Here is a 20350-nt window from a genome sequence, read left to right on the forward strand (position 1 = left end):
GTATGCTATGGTGTACCAAGTGTTGGTTCGATACTTACTTGAGCAAAGCGGGAAAAGTTTCAGCATTGTGTCGCACTCTCATTGCCAGACCTTGTTTGTACTATCGCTATTGGGTGGAGTCCCAAGTTTCAGCATTGTGTCGCACTCTCATTGCCAGACCTTGTTTGTACTATCGCTATTTTAGAATCAGTGTCTGGGTGGAGTCCCAAGTTTCTCTGCCGTGTTGTTTTTGCCATAACTCCATGGAAGCTAGATCTGCGTCTGTTTTCGCCTGTGAGAGAGCACCTCTGGTGGTGGTGGGGTAGGGCATGTACAGTGGTTAAGATGATTTCATGTCGGTGAACAGATAATACAATAACACCTGAATGAATTGTCTGGAAACAGTTTAGATAGCATCTAATTGCTGAATGACAATACAGACACGTATATATATAATATAATAATAGACAATACCTCTGCAGTGAAAAAAAATGTTGTCTATATGCCTAAGAGATTTTTATGACCATGAAGGAGATTGCCAACAACAGCCCGCATCCGATCAGAGCAACACCCAGGGCGTTGCTGTTACTTCAGTGCTTTAACATGAACACATAAAGGTACTCTCATAAGGTCTGTTATTCTGTATCACACTACTTCGGTGCTTTATCATGAAGACATATATGGGTACACATATGGGAGCATTAAGTCACGCAACACGGAAACGAGCCTCTCATCTACTACAAGTTTGTTATGAATGAATAGCACTACAGCATGTCTTCATGCGCTCCAAACTGGGTCCCAAGCAAAAATGGGGTACTGCTTAAAACTAACGTCAACGTTACATAGTACCGGCTCATCAAAACGCTGGTGAAAACCAACTCGCTTTTGACAAGAAAACCATTACTTCTGCAAAAGGCACTAGATTATGGAGTAAGTTTCCTCTTCTCCATTATTCAAAAAAATGTGGTATGGTCTTTTTTTTCGAGTATGTAGGCCTCCCAGAGACCTATGCTGCAGCCAACTTCAACTCCTCTTGGTCCTCGAGGTTTAGAACCTGGAGCAGCTTTGGCCAAGATTCAGGGATCCCTCCGGGCAAGTCAAATTCCAAGAGCTTCCCCTGCTCCCGGTAGAAACCTTCCACAGGTTGACTCTGCAAAGGTCAGGAAACCAAATGTTAAGTATCAAATCCCGAGTTCTGTGCAGTTTCAGCACGCCTACCAGAACAGTGCTGTGATGAACCAAATCTACACAATACAAAGTATCCTCGAGGAATCAGAATCAAATGTAATGTATGCTTAAGAGAGCAAGGCAACACTGGATCTTGTCTCATGCAAGGCAAGGACTCTACAGCTATCTATTATATACTCCCTCCATCCCAACATAAGTCTCCGTCTTGCATTTGGAGTAGTCAAACAATTTAAACCAAATGTATTGTGAAAAATACTAATATTTGTGATACCAGATAAGTATCATTAGATTAATCGCGTCATATATTTTTCACAGTAAACCCTAATATATAGTCAAAATTAAGATTGGTTGACTCCTTCAAATGTGAGATGGAGACTTATTTTGGGACGGAGGGAGTAGATTTGAGCATCTTGAAAAATACAAATGACACAAAACAAAAAAGGATAATGGTCTCAGGAGTTCAAATTGCATGTAAAATTGTAAATCTCGCAGAAACAAAATAAATCAACCAGCACTGCATATTCATTGCTTAATGAGAATACGTTACACATTTTATTATGAATGATACAACAGTATTAATAGGACAATACCATGTCATTATATATCCGAAGCCGATTTTGGACCACCTCTTCAGTATCATCAGCTCGGGTAATAAGCTTTGGCATGCAGTTGTTTGGGGGCAAAAGTGGTTCCATGTAGATTGCTGGTAGTCCATTTTCACCCTTAACATCAATGCATGCCAAATTGAAGTTCTTTCCACATTGGCCACAAATCCTTCTGCCGAGGCACTTCTCTACTAGAACATCTTCTCTTAGTTTTAGATTAACCACCATATCAATGTCTGTAACGCCATCAAGAATTTCCTGGAAAGACAGAGAAATAGTTAGTTCAGACCACCACGATCAAGTGCATGCATGAACAGGTCTCTGACAACTGCTAACTACATATTGCACCAGTATCAATTATCAATTAGTTAAAATAGAAACAATGGCGGCAAAAATGTTTAAATCTGCACCGGAGAGTAAGTTAATATTCCTGCAGGAAACAAGCATTATACTCAAAAAAACTAACCAACCATATACTCCAACAGAAAGAGCACAGGCTATCACAGTGCCACACTAGTTTAAGGGGGAATAGGAATATGTGAACTATATGGATGGCATTGCATTGCATTACCCACATCATTACCAAACAGCAATAAAACATTGAACGTTCAGGAGACACCAGATCATTGAGTTCAATGGTTACTAAAAGGAACAGACTAGGAAGAACTGATTCAATGGCAGCAGAAACTGAGAAACACGTGAACTATTTGATTAGTATATCACATTCACATCAAATAGCATAACCAAGTTGGAAGAAAAACATTGAACATTCAAAAGTGACCAGAATATCAAGTTCAATTGCTAGTAAAAGGAACAAACTAGAAGGAAGTGTTCACGACATGCTAAAGATTCTCACCGCTTGTTTTACTGTACGGGGAAAACCATCAAGAATAAATCCTGATTCTCCCTGGTCTTCTCCTTTCTTAAGCCTTTTGGACAAAAGATTGAAGATAATTTCATCAGAAACCAATTTCCCCTGATTAACAATTTCAGCAAGCTGCAAAGAAAATAAAAAACTATCACAACAGTTTCAAAGTGAAAAAATATGAAAGGATAATTAGATACCAACCCGTACAGGCATGGAATTGATGAAATATGAATATACTCATTTACATTAAGTTTTTAAATGGAGCAGTAGTGAGAGCTTTGCAATCTAATAGTAAGCAAAGCATGAACTGAACATGGCAAATTTACAATAAAAGTAGCCACACACTTGCAGCCAAACCATAATCAAGGCAAGTTTATTAGTGAATTGCTACACTCTTCCAGCAAAAACACTACCATGCGAACAGCCATGTGTAATGTTAGTACAAGTCGTCCAGCAAAACACTATTGCACAGGGGAAGCAACTACAGTCCCTTAACGGCTCTAATCTGACATGGTTATCTGAATAGACCTCAGACTATGATGCCAAAAAAAAAAAAAAAAACAATGGGGTCAGATTCAGTAACAAGATTGAGCCGAAGCCTGCAAGTAAAGCAAAATGATCACATCAAGGCATCCACGATTCACAAACACTAGGCGAGCCAAATTTCAGGCAGTGATGTTCAGATCTATCAACAATTTGACTGCCACTCGAACCAAAACCATCTCTCTCTCTCTCTTTTTCCGTATATAAAGCATTTCGCGTACTGATACCCCAAGGCGACCTCAAATCTCTAGTTAAATAAGCTCAACCATGTCGCTAATCCACACGACTAAAAACGAAATCCAGATCAGCGCAGAGCAGAACGGGGCCGATCTGGACCCTGGAGGTACGGAGAGGTGTCTCACTCTCACCTGAGCAGCAAGTGGCCCGGTGGAGGCGAGCTCGTCGCGAACAAGGTCCCCCGTCGCGATGTGGGGCACGCCGAGGAGGCGCGACAGGCGGCTCGCGTAGGTGCCCTTGCCCACGCCCGGGCAGCCCAGGAACACCCACTGCACGTTCCTCTCCGCCATCGGCCGCCGCCTGACCCTCTCCTCCGCCGCGAACGAGAACCCGGCGGCCGCAGACGGCGCCTGGTCCGTCGCCAGCGACGTCATGCGTCTCCTGGCCGCCGCCGCCATCGCCGAACCACCGGAGGCCGCTGCCCGGAGGAGTCGCTGCACGGCCGCCATGGGATGCAGCGGAGGCGGAGGCGGAGGCGGAGGCGGGGGTTTAGGGTTCGGCCCTGACCGTTCCCGTCGCGTATTTGTACGTGCGGCGGCGACTGAGATGCGACGGGGAGGGAGACTGGGAGAGGGAGAGTGGCTTGGAGAAGTAGGTGGGTCGCGCGGGGGCGTGGAACCGGTCTACGCTGGGCCTGTGGACCGATCGGCCCCACTGGACGGTAGCGAAGGGACGGTGCGGGAGTGCGGATCCATGGCGCATGGTGTGGTGGGCTAGTGGCCGCATGCCAGCCGTTCGCGCTGCACGTCGGGTCCCACGCGCCAGTGGGGGCTCGGTTCGCATCTTGCGCTTTGTGCCGAGGCGAGCCCGGACAATAGTTTTCGTCCGTCTCGCGGGCCCATCCCACGGCTTTAATTGAGGTCCGCGTGGGATGGGGGACCCGTTGCTCAACTAGACAACTCCGCCTCCTCCGAGAGCAGGCCACAGGCCAGGCTCTGGCTCACCCGCTCCCCTCCTCGCATCTTCCGCCGCCGGCGATCATAATGGCGGCGCCCATGTCCTCCATCGAGTCCGCGTGGCAGGTACCCCACCTCCCGTTTCCCCCTCCCCCTCTCTATCTCCCACTCTTTGTGTCAATCAATCTCTGTTCTCCTCTGCTCTGCTTTCTCTTCTCTCCGTCCTCATCCCCAGATCTCTGTCTCTTTCTGCTCTTCCTCGCCGGGTCAAACATAACGGAAATGAATGCAGCTCCTGATCGCCAACTTCACCGAGTTCCAGCTCGCCACCGTCGTCACCTTCCTGCTCCACGAGACCGTCTTCTTCCTCTCCGGCCTCCCCTCCCTCCTCTTCGAGCGCTTCGGACTCTTCGCCAAGTACAAGATCCAGGTACCCCATGCTTCTTTCTTGTCTTTTTCTTTTTTCAGCCACTGCCCAAAACTGCCAGTGCCCACTGCTGCTGCTAATCTGAAAGAGTATCATGCCCGATTTTATCCATTCACCCCTCGCCCAATCAATTATCGGTCGCCTAGCCTGCATCCGGTGAATGGATGGATTTTCTTGTCTTCTCAAATCATAATAGTAGGAATCAAAAGGTAGCAACTTTGCTGGGTAAGAGTAGGAGTAGGAGTAGGAGTAGGAGCAGGGGTAGGGGTAGGGGGGACAAACAGTAAATAAATGGGATGATAAGGCTGGACTGGGCAAATTGAGATGACACTTTCCTCTTCTGCTTAACCCACTGTGGAGGAGGATCCAGTGACTGTTTTCGCTTCTCATAGTGGCCATAAAGACAGGGAAAGATGAAAACGATGCTTCTCATTATTTCCGTTTTCTAAAGCCTGCAACAAAGAGTCGGGGTCCTCTCCTTTTCAGTTTCCCTTTCTCCCCACTGGGAGAATGGAAATCGGGAGAATTCTTTCCCATTGCCCACGTCAGCACGTCTTATCGATTTTGTTTGATTCACACATCACAGTGTGAGGCGGTCCTTTTTTGGTCAAAAAAATCGGGACAATTCTTTCGCTTGCTGCTTTGTTGCTTTCTTTGCTGTTGAGGCAGCAAGGCTGTTTAATCTTGCATATTTTTGGATGGGAGTGTATGATGTCAAACTTCACAATTTATACAAGGGAAAGGGAACCGTTGAAGATTTGATCTTTACAGCGCTCACCTTGCAATAGTATTGTTTCAGCTGTTCGCACTATGCCATATTTATGCTGTCCCTCTTTCTAAACAATCTTTAAACTCTAGTGTGTTTCCGCTCTAAGAGCATCTCCAAGAGTTTCCAAAACACCCTCCCAATACAGGATTTTTAGCAAAATTGAAAAAAAACACCTCTCCAACAGTTCCCAAACCCACCTCTCAATTTTTTAGCACTTGCAAAACTGAGCCCCCCAGCGTGCAAAGATACGCGCGATTGCTGGTCCGCGCGTGCGGGCCTGAGAAGTAGAAGGGGGTGGGAAAGGAAAAGGAGGAAAGACAGGGTTCCAGGTGAGAAAAGCGCAAGAGAGAAAGATCTGGTGGGAGGGCTTAAATGGGTATAGAAACAAATTCAGGGTTCCTGATGCAAAACATCATAAATCTAGGATCGGGTTGCAGAAGAAAAAAGTGCCGTAGAAAAAACGTGTTGGGATAAAAATATTGGAAACTCTTGGAGATGGCCTTCTATATTCCTCCCAATACTTTTTTAGGAGTTGCAAAACTTCATGTTTTTAGGATAAAAATATTGGGTACTCTTGGAGATGCTCTGCAATGGAAATGGGGAATCTCCCTAATTCGCAAAAAAATTTCTATCCAGATCTTATTTAGCTTTCCTTTAGAATTGGAATTGAGTTATTCCCTAAGAAAACATATCTAAGACCCAGGTTGGCTCAATTGGGTTAGTTAGGGGGTAAGTCTAGGCTTACCACTTGGTGTAACTGTTTCATTCTCTTCCTTTTAATAATGAAGAAATGCTACAGCATGTCGGAGAAAAACACACACACACCCCAAGGTTGGCTCTTCGTTGGCAATAATTTCTCTGCCTCTTCTCTTCAAGATTGAGTGATATTTTGTTCCCCTAGATATTCTGGTTCTTTCACTGAAATGCAATGCCTAGATTTCCCTGTGAAACAGAACATGCATGCTATTAATTCTGTTCCAAGCTCCTAGTGCCCATAAGCAAAGAATGGCTGATCCTTTGTCTCTTTCGTCTTATCATATATTTTTTTTGCGCATATTGTCATATAATATTTAATCTGCAATGTGCGGTATGCTTATCTTGCTACTATATCTGGTTCCCTTAACAAAAAAAAAATGTGTGCATTTTTATTTGCAGAAGAAGAGCAACACCCCTGCTTACCAAAACAGATGTGTCTTGCGTCTTATTCTGTACCACGTCTGTGTGAACCTGCCTGTCATGATTTTCTCGTACCCTGCCTTCAGATTCATGGGTCTTAGGAGCTCTCTTCCTCTACCACATTGGTATGCACTCACGCTTCTCTCCTGGCTAAAGCACCTCACGTATTTTAGTTACCTTATTGCTAGTATTCTTCATCTCACTATCTCAGCATGTAAATATGAAAGCACCAATGTTCGAGTTGGAGAAGAAAGGCTTAGATATTTCAATCTACTTTTTTTGCAGGACGGTTGTTGTATCTCAAGTTCTTTTCTACTTTGTCCTTGAGGATTTTATATTCTACTGGGGGCACAGGGCACTGCATACGAAATGGCTATACAAACATGTTCACAGCGTCCACCACGAGTAAGTGATATTGCTTCGTTACATCTTACTTTACATGTTGCAACATTTTCTAGTCTATGACAGAACAAATCCTTGCAGGTACGCCACACCCTTTGGTTTAACTTCTGAATATGCCCACCCAGCTGAAATTTTGTTCCTGGGATTCGCCACAGTTGTTGGTCCTGCTCTTACTGGCCCTCATCTGTTCACCCTGTGGCTGTGGATGGTGTTGAGGGTATTGGAGACAGTTGAAGCTCACAGCGGCTATCACTTCCCATGGAGCCCATCAAATTTCCTGCCACTGTATGGCGGGTAAGTAAGCTAGATCATTGTTTTCCTTCCCCCCCCCCCCCCCCCCCCCCCCCCCCCCCCCCCCCCTTAAAAGGGACTGTGTTTATTTGAAGCTGAACGTCGCACGGTGTGCTCAACTTTTGTCATGATGAATAGCTCGGACTTCCATGACTACCATCACCGTGTGCTATACACCAAGTCAGGGAACTATGCCTCGACATTTGTTTACATGGACTGGTGAGGATCCGTAGCATGACTGTGTTGAGTTGTGCAGGGGCTCTGAACTCCGCCGTTACGTAAGCAGCTCATTGGTTGTGTTTCAGGTTGTTCGGGACGGACAAGGATTATCGCAAGGCAAAGACCATTGAGGAGAAAGAAGGGAAGAATCTGTAGATTGTGGAAGCTGCTCAGTGAAGACATCAGCAAGACTGGCGACAGAGTTGCGCTCACAGAACAAGAGATGGATGCACCCTAGAAACAGTCAGTCAGTTCTTGCCTGACGATCGATACTATAGGTTGAGATTTTGATTTCCTGTGTTTGCTATGATCAAGAATGAGATCCAGGCGACCTTGGTCTGTCATGAACTGAATTTGATAATTTGTAATCTCCTCTTGGGGGTTTGCTTTGCGTTTGTTTCGACTCGCTGGGGTGTATACATGTGGGAATGGGATGGCCTGGCAGCAGTGAATTGTACCATCAGAGACGGCGGGAGTAGCTTTGCACCCTAGAAACTGTCCATGAAAGTCTGGGATGGGATGGCAAGGATTGATTGCTTGTGTTCTTTGTTGGTAAGCGATTCCGGATTTGTTCTTCTCGTTTATATAATTTCCCTGGATCTTTGTATATATGTGCGAGACATTTCCTTTGCATGCTCAGGCTCAGCTCAGTCCTGCTAGATGATACTTTCATCGGTGAACGTGACCAACAAACTTGCATCCGTGATACTTTCTACCACTTCTTTTTTAGATAATGAACTTTCTACCACTTGTTTGCTTCGAGAGCTAACTAATGGCTAAACTTTAGACCATAGAATCTAAAGAGGCTCTAGCGGTGATACTCGATCGGTTGGTGGTTGGTTAGAGGATTAAGTAATTAGCAGAACAGAGCGTGCTTGTGCTGTGCTGCGTCGTCTTGTTCAATTCCATTGCCTTGGTTTCTCATCAGGAACATGTGTGGCGTCTGCCTTCCGGAGAGGCCGATGGATGGCGAGTGATCTCTCCATGGGCTTTGTCTTGTTTTGAGGAAAGCCCATGGGCTTTATCTTGGTCCAGGAAAGCCCACTGGACCTTGCATTGCCATCTTTGCAGCTGCGAAAGCCCACCAACTTATTCGGTCCACTTTCTTCTCTGCTCCTTGATGAAAGCCCAACATCACTGGTTTTCCGACTGGTTTCCCAAAGCAGCGGCAGCCCAGCAAAATAGCTTCAACAGACTTGTACGGTCAGTCAAACGGAACCGTGCAGCAAACGTAAAACGTACGTACATACGAGCACCCAGGTCCACTAAAAAAAAGGCAAACGGTCAAGTCTCTTCAAAGCCGTTCTCCATAACCTCGAACTCGAAAACACGTCTTCAACAGTTCAACTCAAGTTTTTTTAAAAAAAGAAGAAAAGAAAGCACGTCCTCCGATCCGACTCGCGACTCGCCCATGATCAATTGGCCATGAGCAGCTTTCGACGAAGACGACGACGACGTTCAAAGCCCAGCACTTGGATGAAAATCAGCAAGGCACTGCAGCACTAGAGCGTGCGACGCCAAGAAAATGAAAGGGTCGTTTTCCGTGGCGCGATCGCGTGGCCAGCGCCGCGAAAACAGGCCCAGGGCGCATTGCAGTTGCAGTGCCAGCCACCGGTGCCGGGATGGATCCTTGTCCACGCCTCCACAGGCAAAGCAGAGGCCGTCACGCGACGCGGCCCCGCGGACCGATCTGGATATTTCTGGCTGACCGACCGACGGCGCGACCGGCCGCCGGTCGGTCTCTACAAGGTTAGGCCGCTGTCGCCAAGGCTCTTCCTCCTCCTGTGTCTGCTCGGTCGCTCGCTCGCTCGCAACATTGCCTGGTTTGGCCTGATAGATTAACAGGATCATCTAGCAGTAGATCTAGCAGGTATAACTTGTATTTAGGATAAATGGTAAACCTTAGAAAATAAGCTAATACGAGAAACAGAGAGGAGTGCGGAGATGCATGTTATAACTTTAGGATCGTCTAGCAGTGATCTAGCGGGTACAACTTTGGGATCGGTAGACAGTGACAGAGAAAAGTAGAGGAAGAGTGGGAGGAGTTTACCAGAGGGTTTGACAGGGGCGGAGGAAGAGGATCCGGCGGCGGAGGAGCTGCCCTCGGCCATCGCGTCGGGGCAGAGGGGAGGTGCGTCGGTCGGTGAAGTAGTAGACGATGGTGCAGTGCAGTGGCGGCGGGCGGAGGTGCTTCCCGTCACTGGCTGCGCCCCTAGGATCGGGTTAGGGTTTGTAGGTGGGTGTGGCGGCTCACGGTGAACCTCGTGCCTTGAGCCGCCGGCCCCCACCTTCTTTTTATAGCGCAGGGTGACAGGGGCCCTCCAGCCATAGTGGGCTGGGCGCCCCCGATCAGGGCGCGTGGGTCAAGGGGCCCGAGTTGGGCCGTTGGGCCCAACTCGGGATTGAGATCATTCTAACATTCTCCCCCTTGATCTCATCTTTAACTTTATCTTTAACTTTACTCTTTCACTATAACCTTTTCATTTTACTTATTCCATCTCAGATTTGTGCATAGAACATGTTTCATCGTCACAGTCTATTGCCGTTGGATTTCACAGCTACAATACACATCTCTGGTTTGAAATAAATAAATACTTTATCTTTGGGCCCTTATTATTATCCAGGAATCATAGGCTTCTCCTTAAACCCATGCCGGCTACGTGTTCAACGAACACTTTGGGTGGTAAGCCTTTTGTAAGCGGATCCGCGAGCATCTTTTCAGTGCTTATGTGCTCAAGATTTATAACACGATCCTGGATTTTCTCTTTCACAACATAGTACTTTATGTCAATGTGTTTGGCAGCACCACTTGACCTATTGTTGTGAGCATACTCTATAGCTGGATTATTATCACAGTATAGAGTCATTGGTCCATTGATGTCATCGACCACTTTTAAACCGGGTATGAATTTCTTTAGCCAATTCACCTGCCCTGATGCCTCATAACATGCCACAAACTCGGCATACATAGTAGAGTTTGTAGTAACTGTTTGTTTTGAGCTTTTCCATGATATAGCTCCTTTTGCGAGAGTGAACACATATCCAGATGTGGACTTTCTGTCATCTCCCGCATAATCAGAATCTGAGTATCCCAAGATCTTTAGGGATTCAGATCTTCTGTATGTTAGCATCAGGTCTTTTGTACCTTGTAAATATCGCAAAACTTTCTTTACCAATTTCCAGTGTTCAACACCTGGATTACTTTGGAATCTGCCAAGCAACCCGGTTACATAAGCCAAGTCAGGGCGTGTGCATACCTGAGCATACTGTAAATGTCCAACAGCTGAAGCATATGGAACACTTTTCATTTGGTTGAGCTCATACTCATTCTTGGGACACTGAAAATCCCCATACTTATCGCCCTTGACTATAGGTGCAGGTGAAGGACTACATTTATGCATCTGGAATTTCTCCAAGACCTTTTCAATGTATGCCTTTTGAGACAGTCCTAATACCCCCTTTCTTCTATCTCGGTGAATTTCTATGCCCAAAACATAGGAAGCTTCACCAAGATCTTTCATCTCAAACTTTGAGGACAAAAATCTTTTTGTCTCCTGTAGTAGACTCATATCATTACTTGCAAGTAAAATATCGTCTACGTATAGGACTAGGAAAATGTATTTCCCATTCTTAAATTTTATATAAACACAATTGTCCTCGACATTTGCTTTAAACCCAAAATTCTTTACAATTTTATCAAACTTCAAGTTCCACTGCCTTGAAGCTTGCTTTAACCCATAAATCGATTTCTTTAGGCGACATCCCATCTTTTCTTTGCCTTCCACGATAAAACCTTTCGGTTGTGCCATGTATACATTTTCCTCCAAATCCCCATTTAGGAATGCCGTCTTCACATCCATCTGATGCAACTCTAAATCATAGTGTGCCACCAATGCTATTATTATTCTGAGAGAATCTTTACATGAGACTGGAGAAAAGGTCTCAGTGTAATCAATTCCCTCCCTTTGTGTGAAACCTTTAGCCACAAGTCGCGCTTTAAATCTCTCTATCTTCCCTTGGGAGTCATATTTTATTTTGTAGACCCATTTACAGCCTACTGTTTTGGCTCCTTTGGGAATTTCTTCCAAGTCCCAAACATCGTTGGCACTCATCGATCTCATTTCATCTTCCATGGCTTCAAACCACTTGGATGAATGATCGCTTCTCATGGCTTGTTCAAATGAGGTGGGATCACCCTCCATTTGATACTCTTCAGTGATATTATTTAACTCATATATATCACTGGAGATAGCTGGCCTTCTTTCTCTTTGAGACCTTCTAGGGGCCTCTACATTTGGCACATCTACTATTGGAGGCTGAGATTGCTCCCCCTCATTTGTGGCAACATTTTCAATGGGTTCCTGCTGAACAGGTTCCTCATTTTCCTCTGTTGTTACCACAGGAGGAACAACAACAGGTTCTTGCTCCACAGTGTCTTGCACTATTGGTGCAGGAACAATAGGTAGCTCGAAAAATGGCTCCTGAATCACAGGATTGGGTGCACACACCCGCTTCTCTTCAAGATCAATTTTCCGAGCAGCCATACTCCCCCTCATCATTTCATCCTCTAAAAATATAGCGTGTCTCGTTTCCACAAACTTTGTGAGTCTATCGGGACAGTAGAAACGATAACCTTTTGACCTTTCAGGATAGCCAATAAAATGGCAACTCACTGTTTTGGGATCAAGTTTCCCAATATTTGGGTTAAACACTTTAGCCTCAGCAGGACACCCCCACACACGCAAGTGATCTAGTGAAGGTACCCTTCCTGTCCATAATTCATACGGTGTTTTAGGCACCGATTTACTTGGCACTCTATTGAGAATATGAATGGAGGTTTTTAATGCCTCTATCCATAAACTCAATGGTAAATCAGAGTAACTCATCATACTGCGCACCATATCCATCAGGGTACGGTTACGCCTTTCAGCTACTCCATTTTGCTGAGGTTCACCTGGCATGGAATACTGGGCAACTATACCATTTTCCTGTAAGAACCTTGCGAAAGGTCCAGGAACTTGACCATATGGGGTATGCCGACCATAGTACTCCCCCCCACGGTCGGACCGGACTAGCTTAATCTTTAAACTATGCTGATTTTCCACTTCAGCCTTAAATATTTTAAACTTATCCAATGCTTCATCTCTTCCTTTAATTGGATAAATATAGCCAAACCGGGAGTAGTCATCTGTGAATGTAATGAACGAGTCATAGCCATCCACACTCTTTACAGGAAAGGGACCACAAATGTCAGTGTGAATGATCTCTAATATTCCTGTGCTTCGTTTGGCATTCTTTTTAATTTGCTTTATATATTTTCCTTTTATGCAATCGATGCATTGCTCTAATTCAACGAATTCCAAAGGAGGAAGAATTTCATTCTTTACTAGTCTTTCTATTCTCCCCCTCGAAATATGGCCTAAACGACAGTGCCATAATTTCGCCGTTGCGTTTGTAGTTCGCTTTCTTTTTCTTTTCTCATTTGTAGACGAGGAAACGCTATCATTCACATTACATATGGAATTCACACTTTCACATAGCGATAACATATATAATTCGTCTTGTCGGAAGGCAAGACCAACACAAATATCATTAAACCAAATGACACATTTGCCATGTCCAAAATTACAGGTAAAACCTGAATCATCCAACTTTATTACACTTATCAAATTGCGCTGCAGTGTAGGAACATAAAAAACATCTCTCAAAGTAAGACTATTAATCCACATCATAATATTGCTATTAATCAACGTTGGTCAGAATAATAACAACATTATAATCACAGTAAAATTATCCATTTTCAAATATTAAACTCTCCCGTTGGTTCGAATTTAATAATGAAAACGATAACAATTTAAATACGCAGCGGAAACTTTAACTTTTGTATAATCAATTTTCCAGAAACATTTGAGAAATAACTTTACTGTTGTCTGAACAAATTATCGTTGGACAAATTTGTGCAGAAAAAGTATCATCTTTCAATTCAAAATGCATTCAAATATGCATCAAAATGATTCTGGAAAATAGAAAAACCATAACTGTAATTTCCAAAAGGCAAAAAACCATTTCGGCCCACAACGCGGAGCCTCGGCCCACGGCCTCCCGCACGCGCGCGCGCGCTGCTGCCTGCTGGCGGCCCAGCCCAGCTCGGCGGCCCGGCCAGCGCAGCGACCCCGCTTTTTTTTTCGTTCGTTGTTTGCGGCCCAAGACACCGAATTCGGCCCGGCCCAGCCGGCCTTTCCCGCCAGCGCCACATGCCGATCCGGTCCCAGGCCCTAACGTGGGCCTGGGCCGGCTAATCGGCCTGCCGCCTCTGCCCGCCTGGGCCAAAAGTTGCCCCGAGCGTTCTCGGCCGCCCAAAACTCATCCGACGGACGAGCGCCGATTTCGGCCGGATCAAAACCAGCGAGCCGGCGCCCCGGAAACCTAACTCCTCATTTCCATCCTCTCCCTTCTTTCTCAGGCGCCGCGCTCTCTCTCTTCTTCTCTCTCTGCGCGGAGCAGCAGCAGCAGCCGGCCATGGCGGCCCGAGAGATGAAGACCGGCGCCACCGCATGGCTCATCGCCGGCGCGCGCGTTCGCCCTAGGCGGAGCGCGCCGCCGTCGATCCGCCTCGCGACGGTGCCCAGTAGCAGGCGCATGCGCACACCGCACACAGGCGGCGGCGCTGCCCTTTGACCCGCGCGCCGGCGAACGGCGACGGTCAGCCGCCGGACCAAGGGAGTGGTGCCGGTGGCGGTGAGCACAGGTAGGCCCAGGTAGGACCTCCCGTCTCCTTTCTTTTCCTTTCCCATTCCCAGATCCGTTAGGGTTAGGGTTCAACTTTCTTGATCCGATTGAAATCGGGTCAACAACTTTGATTTGATTCTTGTATACCCAAACTCGAGATCCACTGACTAGGTAGGCTCTGATACCATTGTTATAACTTTAGGATCGTCTAGCAGTGATCTAGCGGGTACAACTTTGGGATCGGTAGACAGTGACAGAGAGAAGTAGAGGAAGAGTGGGAGGAGTTTACCAGAGGGTTTGACAGGGGCGGAGGAAGAGGATCCGGCGGCGGAGGAGCTGCCCTCGGCCATCGCGTCGGGGCAGAGGGGAGGTGCGTCGGTCGGTGAAGTAGTAGACGATGGTGCAGTGCAGTGGCGGCGGGCGGAGGTGCTTCCCGTCACTGGCTGCGCCCCTAGGATCGGGTTAGGGTTTGTAGGTGGGTGTGGCGGCTCACGGTGAACCTCGTGCCTTGAGCCGCCGGCCCCCACCTTCTTTTTATAGCGCAGGGTGACAGGGGCCCTCCAGCCATAGTGGGCTGGGCGCCCCCGATCAGAGCGCGTGGGTCAAGGGGCCCGAGTTGGGCCGTTGGGCCCAACTCGGGATTGAGATCATTCTAACAATGCAAACTATCGGCCGTCTTCGAGGAAGACGAGCTGGCCATCGCGTCAGTGTCGGTGGAGGCGCGGTCGTAGGGCGACGGTGCAGAGGCGGCGGTAAAGACGCGGTGGTGACGGTTTCCCGTCGCTGGCAGCGCCCTCTCTTTATATCGGCTTAGGGTTAGAGGTGTAGGTGGGATGTCTGACGGCGCATGTGATTCTCGTGCCTTGTGCCCTGACCTCACCTCTATTTTCATGGCACTGTGCGTCGAGGGCCCACCAATTATAGTTAGGGTTAGGCGCCCCCGATCAGAATACACATCAAAGACCCAATTACCCGATAGGCCAAACTGGTGGCAATCTAACGTGGCCCAGCAATCCATCTCCACGGCCACGGCACGGGAATCTCACCGAGACCACTCCTCCATTCCACTGTCGAGAGCTGCCAGTTATCATGCGGCCCGACCCGACAGCGACAGCGACAAGAAGAATGGCGAGTCCAGCACATTGCATTGTACGTATTGGTGTGGCGGCAGCGCTAGGCGCTAGTGCACGCCTGGACGGAGGTCAACTGCCGCTGCCGCAAGTGGCGAAACAGCGTCGCAACGGCAGCCGGCACACGGCGGGCAGACACGGGACGTACGCGCTTGTTCCGTTGTTTTCTTTCTTCCGAGCAAAACAAACCGGCGGTTTCCCATCTTCGTAGCGTAGCATCCGATCCGGCACGCGGGTAATGCTAACGATGGGCTCGCTCGCGGGTGATAGCTGATTATTCCGTGTTGGAAGACGTAAAGACAAGGACGTACGGATCCATCCAGCATGCATGTTTAACATTTCATTCATCTGAGGCGTTCAGATCAGATTAATTAAATTAAACTAGAGACAGTCACCTGGTGGTATTTTAGCTGATTCAATAGTATTTCTGTAGGAGAAAATAAGTTGAAATAAGCATAAGCCGACTAACAAATAGATGATCAGGAGTGCAGGAGGGCGACGTACGGCGGGCACATGCCATTTTGGCCAGGAGCGTGTTTTGTTTTCTGTCATGGTCATGCAAAACCAAAAGAGAAGACAAGCTCGATGCAAATCAAGTATTCAAGTCAAGGACGGGACTAGTTTTAACCATCAGGATCAGAGCACAGACACGTCATTTTCCCATTTTGTTTCACTTTTTTTTCCTTTTTTTTTTGTTTTATGTTTGCGTGCGAGTTCTCGTGCATGCTGCATTTTTCGTGAGTATGCATAACCTCGTGCTGAATAGCTGCCGCGCTGGTGAACAGAGGTACTCTCGGCCCCACTCCCGATGTACGTTCCTGCATCGATCAAACAGGGTTTTAATAAGCTCTTTTTAAATGGCAAACAAACGTGTGTATTGTGTGGATGAGAGGGGCTGCCACTATAAATGTCCATGCAGCCCGAGACACGACGGCACGGCACAAAGCCCACATTTTTAGCCCGACACGAGCATGGCACTGCTCGATGGTTAGCGGGTCCGGGCTGGCACGGCCCGAGGGAGTAGGCCGTGCTTAGGCCGTTGCTCAGGCCCGTGGGCTGGCACGGCACGGCCCGGCCTCTCCCCTCACCTCCTCACTCCTCATCCCCTCCCCGCGGCTCAGCGCGGCCCAGCGGCCAGCGCGGCCCACCATCCTTCCCCCTCATATAAGAGCGCACGCCGCCACGGTCAACGGACGCTCCCGGCTCCCTCCCACGCCGCACTCGCTCCTCTCCCCTCTGCGCACTCGGCCACTCGCTCCTCTTTCTCTCCGCCGCGGACGCTCCCGGCTCCCTCCCCTTCCCTCGAATCGGGCGAGGGCGCGAGGCGAGCGTGCTCCCTTCGCTCCGCCCGTGCAGCCTCCTCCCCACGCGGCCACTACGCACTCGCTTCTCTCCTCTCTGCGCCGCGGACGCTTTCGGCTCCTTCCCTTTCCCTTGCATCGGGCGAGGCCGTGAGGCGAGCGCGGACATGGGACGCCCTCGCGCAGTACTGAAAGGTCCTTGTTTGGTTTTGGTAATTGAGTGACAACTTAGGTGGACTAATTGTGTTTATGTGAGATACGCAGGTGATTAGTCCACAGGTACATGTGTATGAGCAACATATGCCATGGAGGTGAAAATGGCTTGGAGATGTTGCAAAGCTCACACATGTGATGATGAAGGAGCTTAAATGCACATGAGACATGGCATTGAGTCATGTGATCAAGGTGGAGAAGATCAAGACAAGACTTGGCTTGATGGACCGGTTGCAAGCGTGAAGGGCAAGTCGAAGGCTTTGGAGTGATGGACCGCGTGGCGGTAAAGCTTGAGCAAGACTTGGCGCCGATGGACGATGGCAACGGTGAAGAGCAAGTAGAGTCAAGATCGATGAACCAATATGATCATGTGAAGATATGAAGTGGATCATATCATTGTTGATCGTGTTGGTGCATGTGTTGCATCGACATTGAAGGAGATGGAATGGAATGCGCAAGGCAAAGGTATAACCTAGGGCATTTCATTTCACCGGTCATAGGTGTGTAGAGAAGTTTATGACCGGGTTTAGGATAGATGGCCGTACTATCAAGAGGGGCAAACTTGTTTGCATATCGGTCATCTAGTGCCACTCGAGTGATCTAACTTTGTATTGTCGCTAGGATCGAGTGGCGTGGCAAGTTGAGTGGCTAACATCCTTTGGGAAATGATTGTGAAAATGTTAACACACTTACACATGGTGGTGTACACTTGGTGGTGTTGGCACATTTACAAAGGCAGTGGTGTTTGCAGGGTTGAGATGGGTTTGGGTCCCTCTCTCCCTCCCGCCGAGCTTGCGAGGCGGGATTCGACGCTTTCGGGAAAATGGAATGTCTATTTTCTATTGTGCCGGATGCAAATTCTTGTGGTTAGCACACTTGAGCAAGGGTGAAGAGAATGGAGAAGATGCTGGCGTCGGTCAACTGACCGGACGCTGGATCTGAATGCACCGGACGCTGGCAGGCTGCGTCCGGTCGCGCTGACGTACGGTGACGCAGTAGCTGGAGAGTGACCGGACGCTGGCTGCGTCCGATCGCGTTCGACCGGACACGTCCGGTCATGCTCGGGAGCTTACTGGAAATGACCGGACGTTGGGGGTTCAGCGTCCGGTCAGTTGAAGCTGGAGCGTCCGGTCAGGTCAAGTGACCGTTGGAACCGGGACACGTGGTCGTCTGTGGGCGACCGGACGCTGAGGTCCAGCGTCCGGTCAACACGACCGGAGCGTCCGGTCGGCCCGACCGTTGCCCAGTGAAGGGGTAACGGCTAGTTTAGCCCCTGGGGCTATAAATAGAAGTGGCCCTCGGCCATGGCTGGTGCGGAGCACCTCAAAGGACTTAGTGTCCATGCTTGTGAGTGCTTGGGAGCCCTCCATCACACATATACTTGATAGTGATCATTCGATTGTGTGAGTGAGCGATTCTAGTGCGATTGCATCGTGAGGTTGCATCGAGTGGCACTAGGTGATCGAGTTGCAAGCCGGTGGTGCTTGTTACTCTTGGAGGTTGCCACCTCCTAGACGGCTTGGTGGTGGTCTCCGTCGAAGCGCGCAAGAAGCTTGTGCGGCGCTCCGGAGAAGTGCTTGTGAGGGGCATTGTGCTCGCCCCGCGGGAGCCGCGAAGAGCAACTCTAGTAAAGCGTGTCATTGAGCTACCCTCACTTAAGGGGTAGGTTCTTGCGGCGCCCGACGTGCGGGCTTAGCGGGTGATGCTAATTAGCCGCCGAACCACCAAGTGAGCGGTCGACACAACGGGGACTAGCGTGTTGGCAAACACGTGAACCTCGGGAGAAAAATCATCGTGTCAACCTTGTTCTTCCCGTTGGTTTGCATCCCTGTTACACAAGCTTGCGTTTACTTTCATATACATTAAGCTTGTGTTGTTGCTTTTGTAATTAGTTAGCTTGTGTAGCTTGCTAGTTACCTTCATGCTTGTGTAGCATAGAAGTAGCTCCCTTGCGTGGCTAATTTGGTTTTAGTAACCTTGTTAGTCACATTGCTTAGTTTGTGTAGCTAAGTATTTGCGCTCTCTAATTAGGCATTGGTTGCCTTGTTATTGAGCATTGCTAGTGAGCTTAGTTAGCTTTGTGCTTTTGCTTACTAGCATGTGTAGGAGCTCCCTTGTTACTTAAAGTACTAGTGGCATAGGTTTGTGTAACCTTGCTCCTAGAATTGTTTAGGAGAGCTCTAGCTAGCCCGGCACCTTTATTGCATAGTCGTTATCTTTGCAAGGTGCTAGTGAACATATATAGTGGGGGTATAGTCTTGGCTAGACCGATAGTTTTAATTCCGCATTTGTATCGGTTAGCCGACGCGATTAAGTTTTAGAAAAGACTATTCACCCCCCCTCTAGTCGCCATCTCGACCCTTCAAGCACGGCAAGCTCGCTGGCGGCCACTGCCATCTCCCACTGCTCGTGTTGGGCCCGAGCTCCGCCCCAATGCCAGATCCGGTGTCAAGGGCCAAGGGCAAGCTCGCCGGCGGCCACTGCCATCTCCCGTTGCTCGTGCTTCCTCCCCTTTCCCCTCTCTCTGGCTGCTCGTGCTGGCCCTGAGCTCCGCCCCGACGGCAGATCCGGCCTTCTACGTCCTCGATCCGGCCAGACCGCCGCGGATCCGCCAGCTACTTCGCCGGATCCGGCATCCAGCGACCCGGGGGGAGCTCGCCGGCGGCCGCCGCCACCTCCACTCTTCACCTCCCCCTCCTCTCTGTCGCATTTGGTGGGCCTCGGGCCGGCCCGACCTGCTAAAAAGGCCAGGCTCATCGGGCCGGCCCGGCACGGAAATTGGCCCGACAGGCCGTGCCTGGGCCGTCGGCCAGGCACGATGGACTAGTGTGTCATAGGCCAGTGGCCTGATGGGCCCTTCCGCGCTGTGCCCTATCGGGCCGTGCTAAGCACGGGCTCGTGCCGTGCCGGACCGGGCTGGCCCGTTGGCCATCCATAGCTGCCACTGTCTCGCCTTTTGTTTAGGGTCTCATTGGAGATACAGACAGCTACTCTACAGGGGTAGCTATCTCTATGATACAGTTGGTAGGAGAAAACACAGATCAAATCAAATAAAATTTCGGGTGAAAATTAAATAGCTGCACTGGAACCCTGTTATTAATGAGCTAAAGCACAATTTTGCAAATGATGTCTGTTTGCTCTATTTCTCGGGAAAGTCTAGGATACGGCTAATTACTGTTGTACTCCCGCATATAATAATATATATACTCCCTCCCTCAAGAATAAAATGGAGTCCTGAGAGCGCCTCTGCCACTGTTTACACATGTACGCATATAACGATATGCACTGTTCATCCACTATTTGGGGGGTTTACTATATGCATTGTTTGGTCGCTGTTGATCTTCTGTTTAATTTACTGTCTATGCGCTCAGCTGGAG

General features: G+C 48.5%; 2 protein-coding genes across 2 annotated transcripts; one reads left to right on the forward strand and one right to left on the reverse strand.

Moving 5' to 3' along the window:
* Positions 1-597: 597 nt before the first annotated feature.
* Positions 598-3995, reverse strand: LOC136535753 (probable adenylate kinase 1, chloroplastic). The gene is made up of 4 exons (XM_066528135.1): positions 3552-3995; positions 2629-2769; positions 1758-2030; positions 598-1129 (listed from the first exon to the last, which is right to left on the reverse strand). Exons 1-4 carry the CDS (start codon positions 3867-3869, stop codon positions 986-988), a joined length of 876 nt encoding a protein of 291 aa, XP_066384232.1. The 5' UTR covers positions 3870-3995; the 3' UTR covers positions 598-985.
* Positions 3996-4098: 103 nt separating this feature from the next.
* LOC136535752 (very-long-chain aldehyde decarbonylase GL1-11-like) lies at positions 4099-8231 on the forward strand. The gene is made up of 7 exons (XM_066528134.1): positions 4099-4442; positions 4609-4746; positions 6668-6813; positions 6974-7093; positions 7172-7384; positions 7520-7600; positions 7687-8231. The coding sequence occupies exons 1-7, from the start codon at positions 4404-4406 to the stop codon at positions 7754-7756; spliced, it is 807 nt and encodes a 268-aa protein (XP_066384231.1). The 5' UTR covers positions 4099-4403; the 3' UTR covers positions 7757-8231.
* Positions 8232-20350: the final 12119 nt, after the last annotated feature.

Source organism: Miscanthus floridulus, chromosome 2 (genome assembly GCF_019320115.1).
Source record: "Miscanthus floridulus cultivar M001 chromosome 2, ASM1932011v1, whole genome shotgun sequence".
Lineage (NCBI taxonomy): Eukaryota > Viridiplantae > Streptophyta > Magnoliopsida > Poales > Poaceae > Miscanthus > Miscanthus floridulus.

Coding starts and splice junctions, on each gene's coding strand:
- LOC136535753 (XM_066528135.1), bottom strand. CDS start 3,869: ATGGCGGCCGTGCAGCGACTCCTCCGGGCAGCGGCCTCCGGTGGTTCG. Junction 2,770..3,551: donor CCGGGCCACTTGCTGCTCAG/GTGAGAGTGAGA, acceptor TTTTCTTTGCAG/CTTGCTGAAATTGTTAATCA. Junction 2,031..2,628: donor CCCGTACAGTAAAACAAGCG/GTGAGAATCTTT, acceptor CTGTCTTTCCAG/GAAATTCTTGATGGCGTTAC.
- LOC136535752 (XM_066528134.1), top strand. CDS start 4,404: ATGGCGGCGCCCATGTCCTCCATCGAGTCCGCGTGGCAG. Junction 4,443..4,608: donor CCATCGAGTCCGCGTGGCAG/GTACCCCACCTC, acceptor AAATGAATGCAG/CTCCTGATCGCCAACTTCAC. Junction 4,747..6,667: donor TCGCCAAGTACAAGATCCAG/GTACCCCATGCT, acceptor TTTTATTTGCAG/AAGAAGAGCAACACCCCTGC.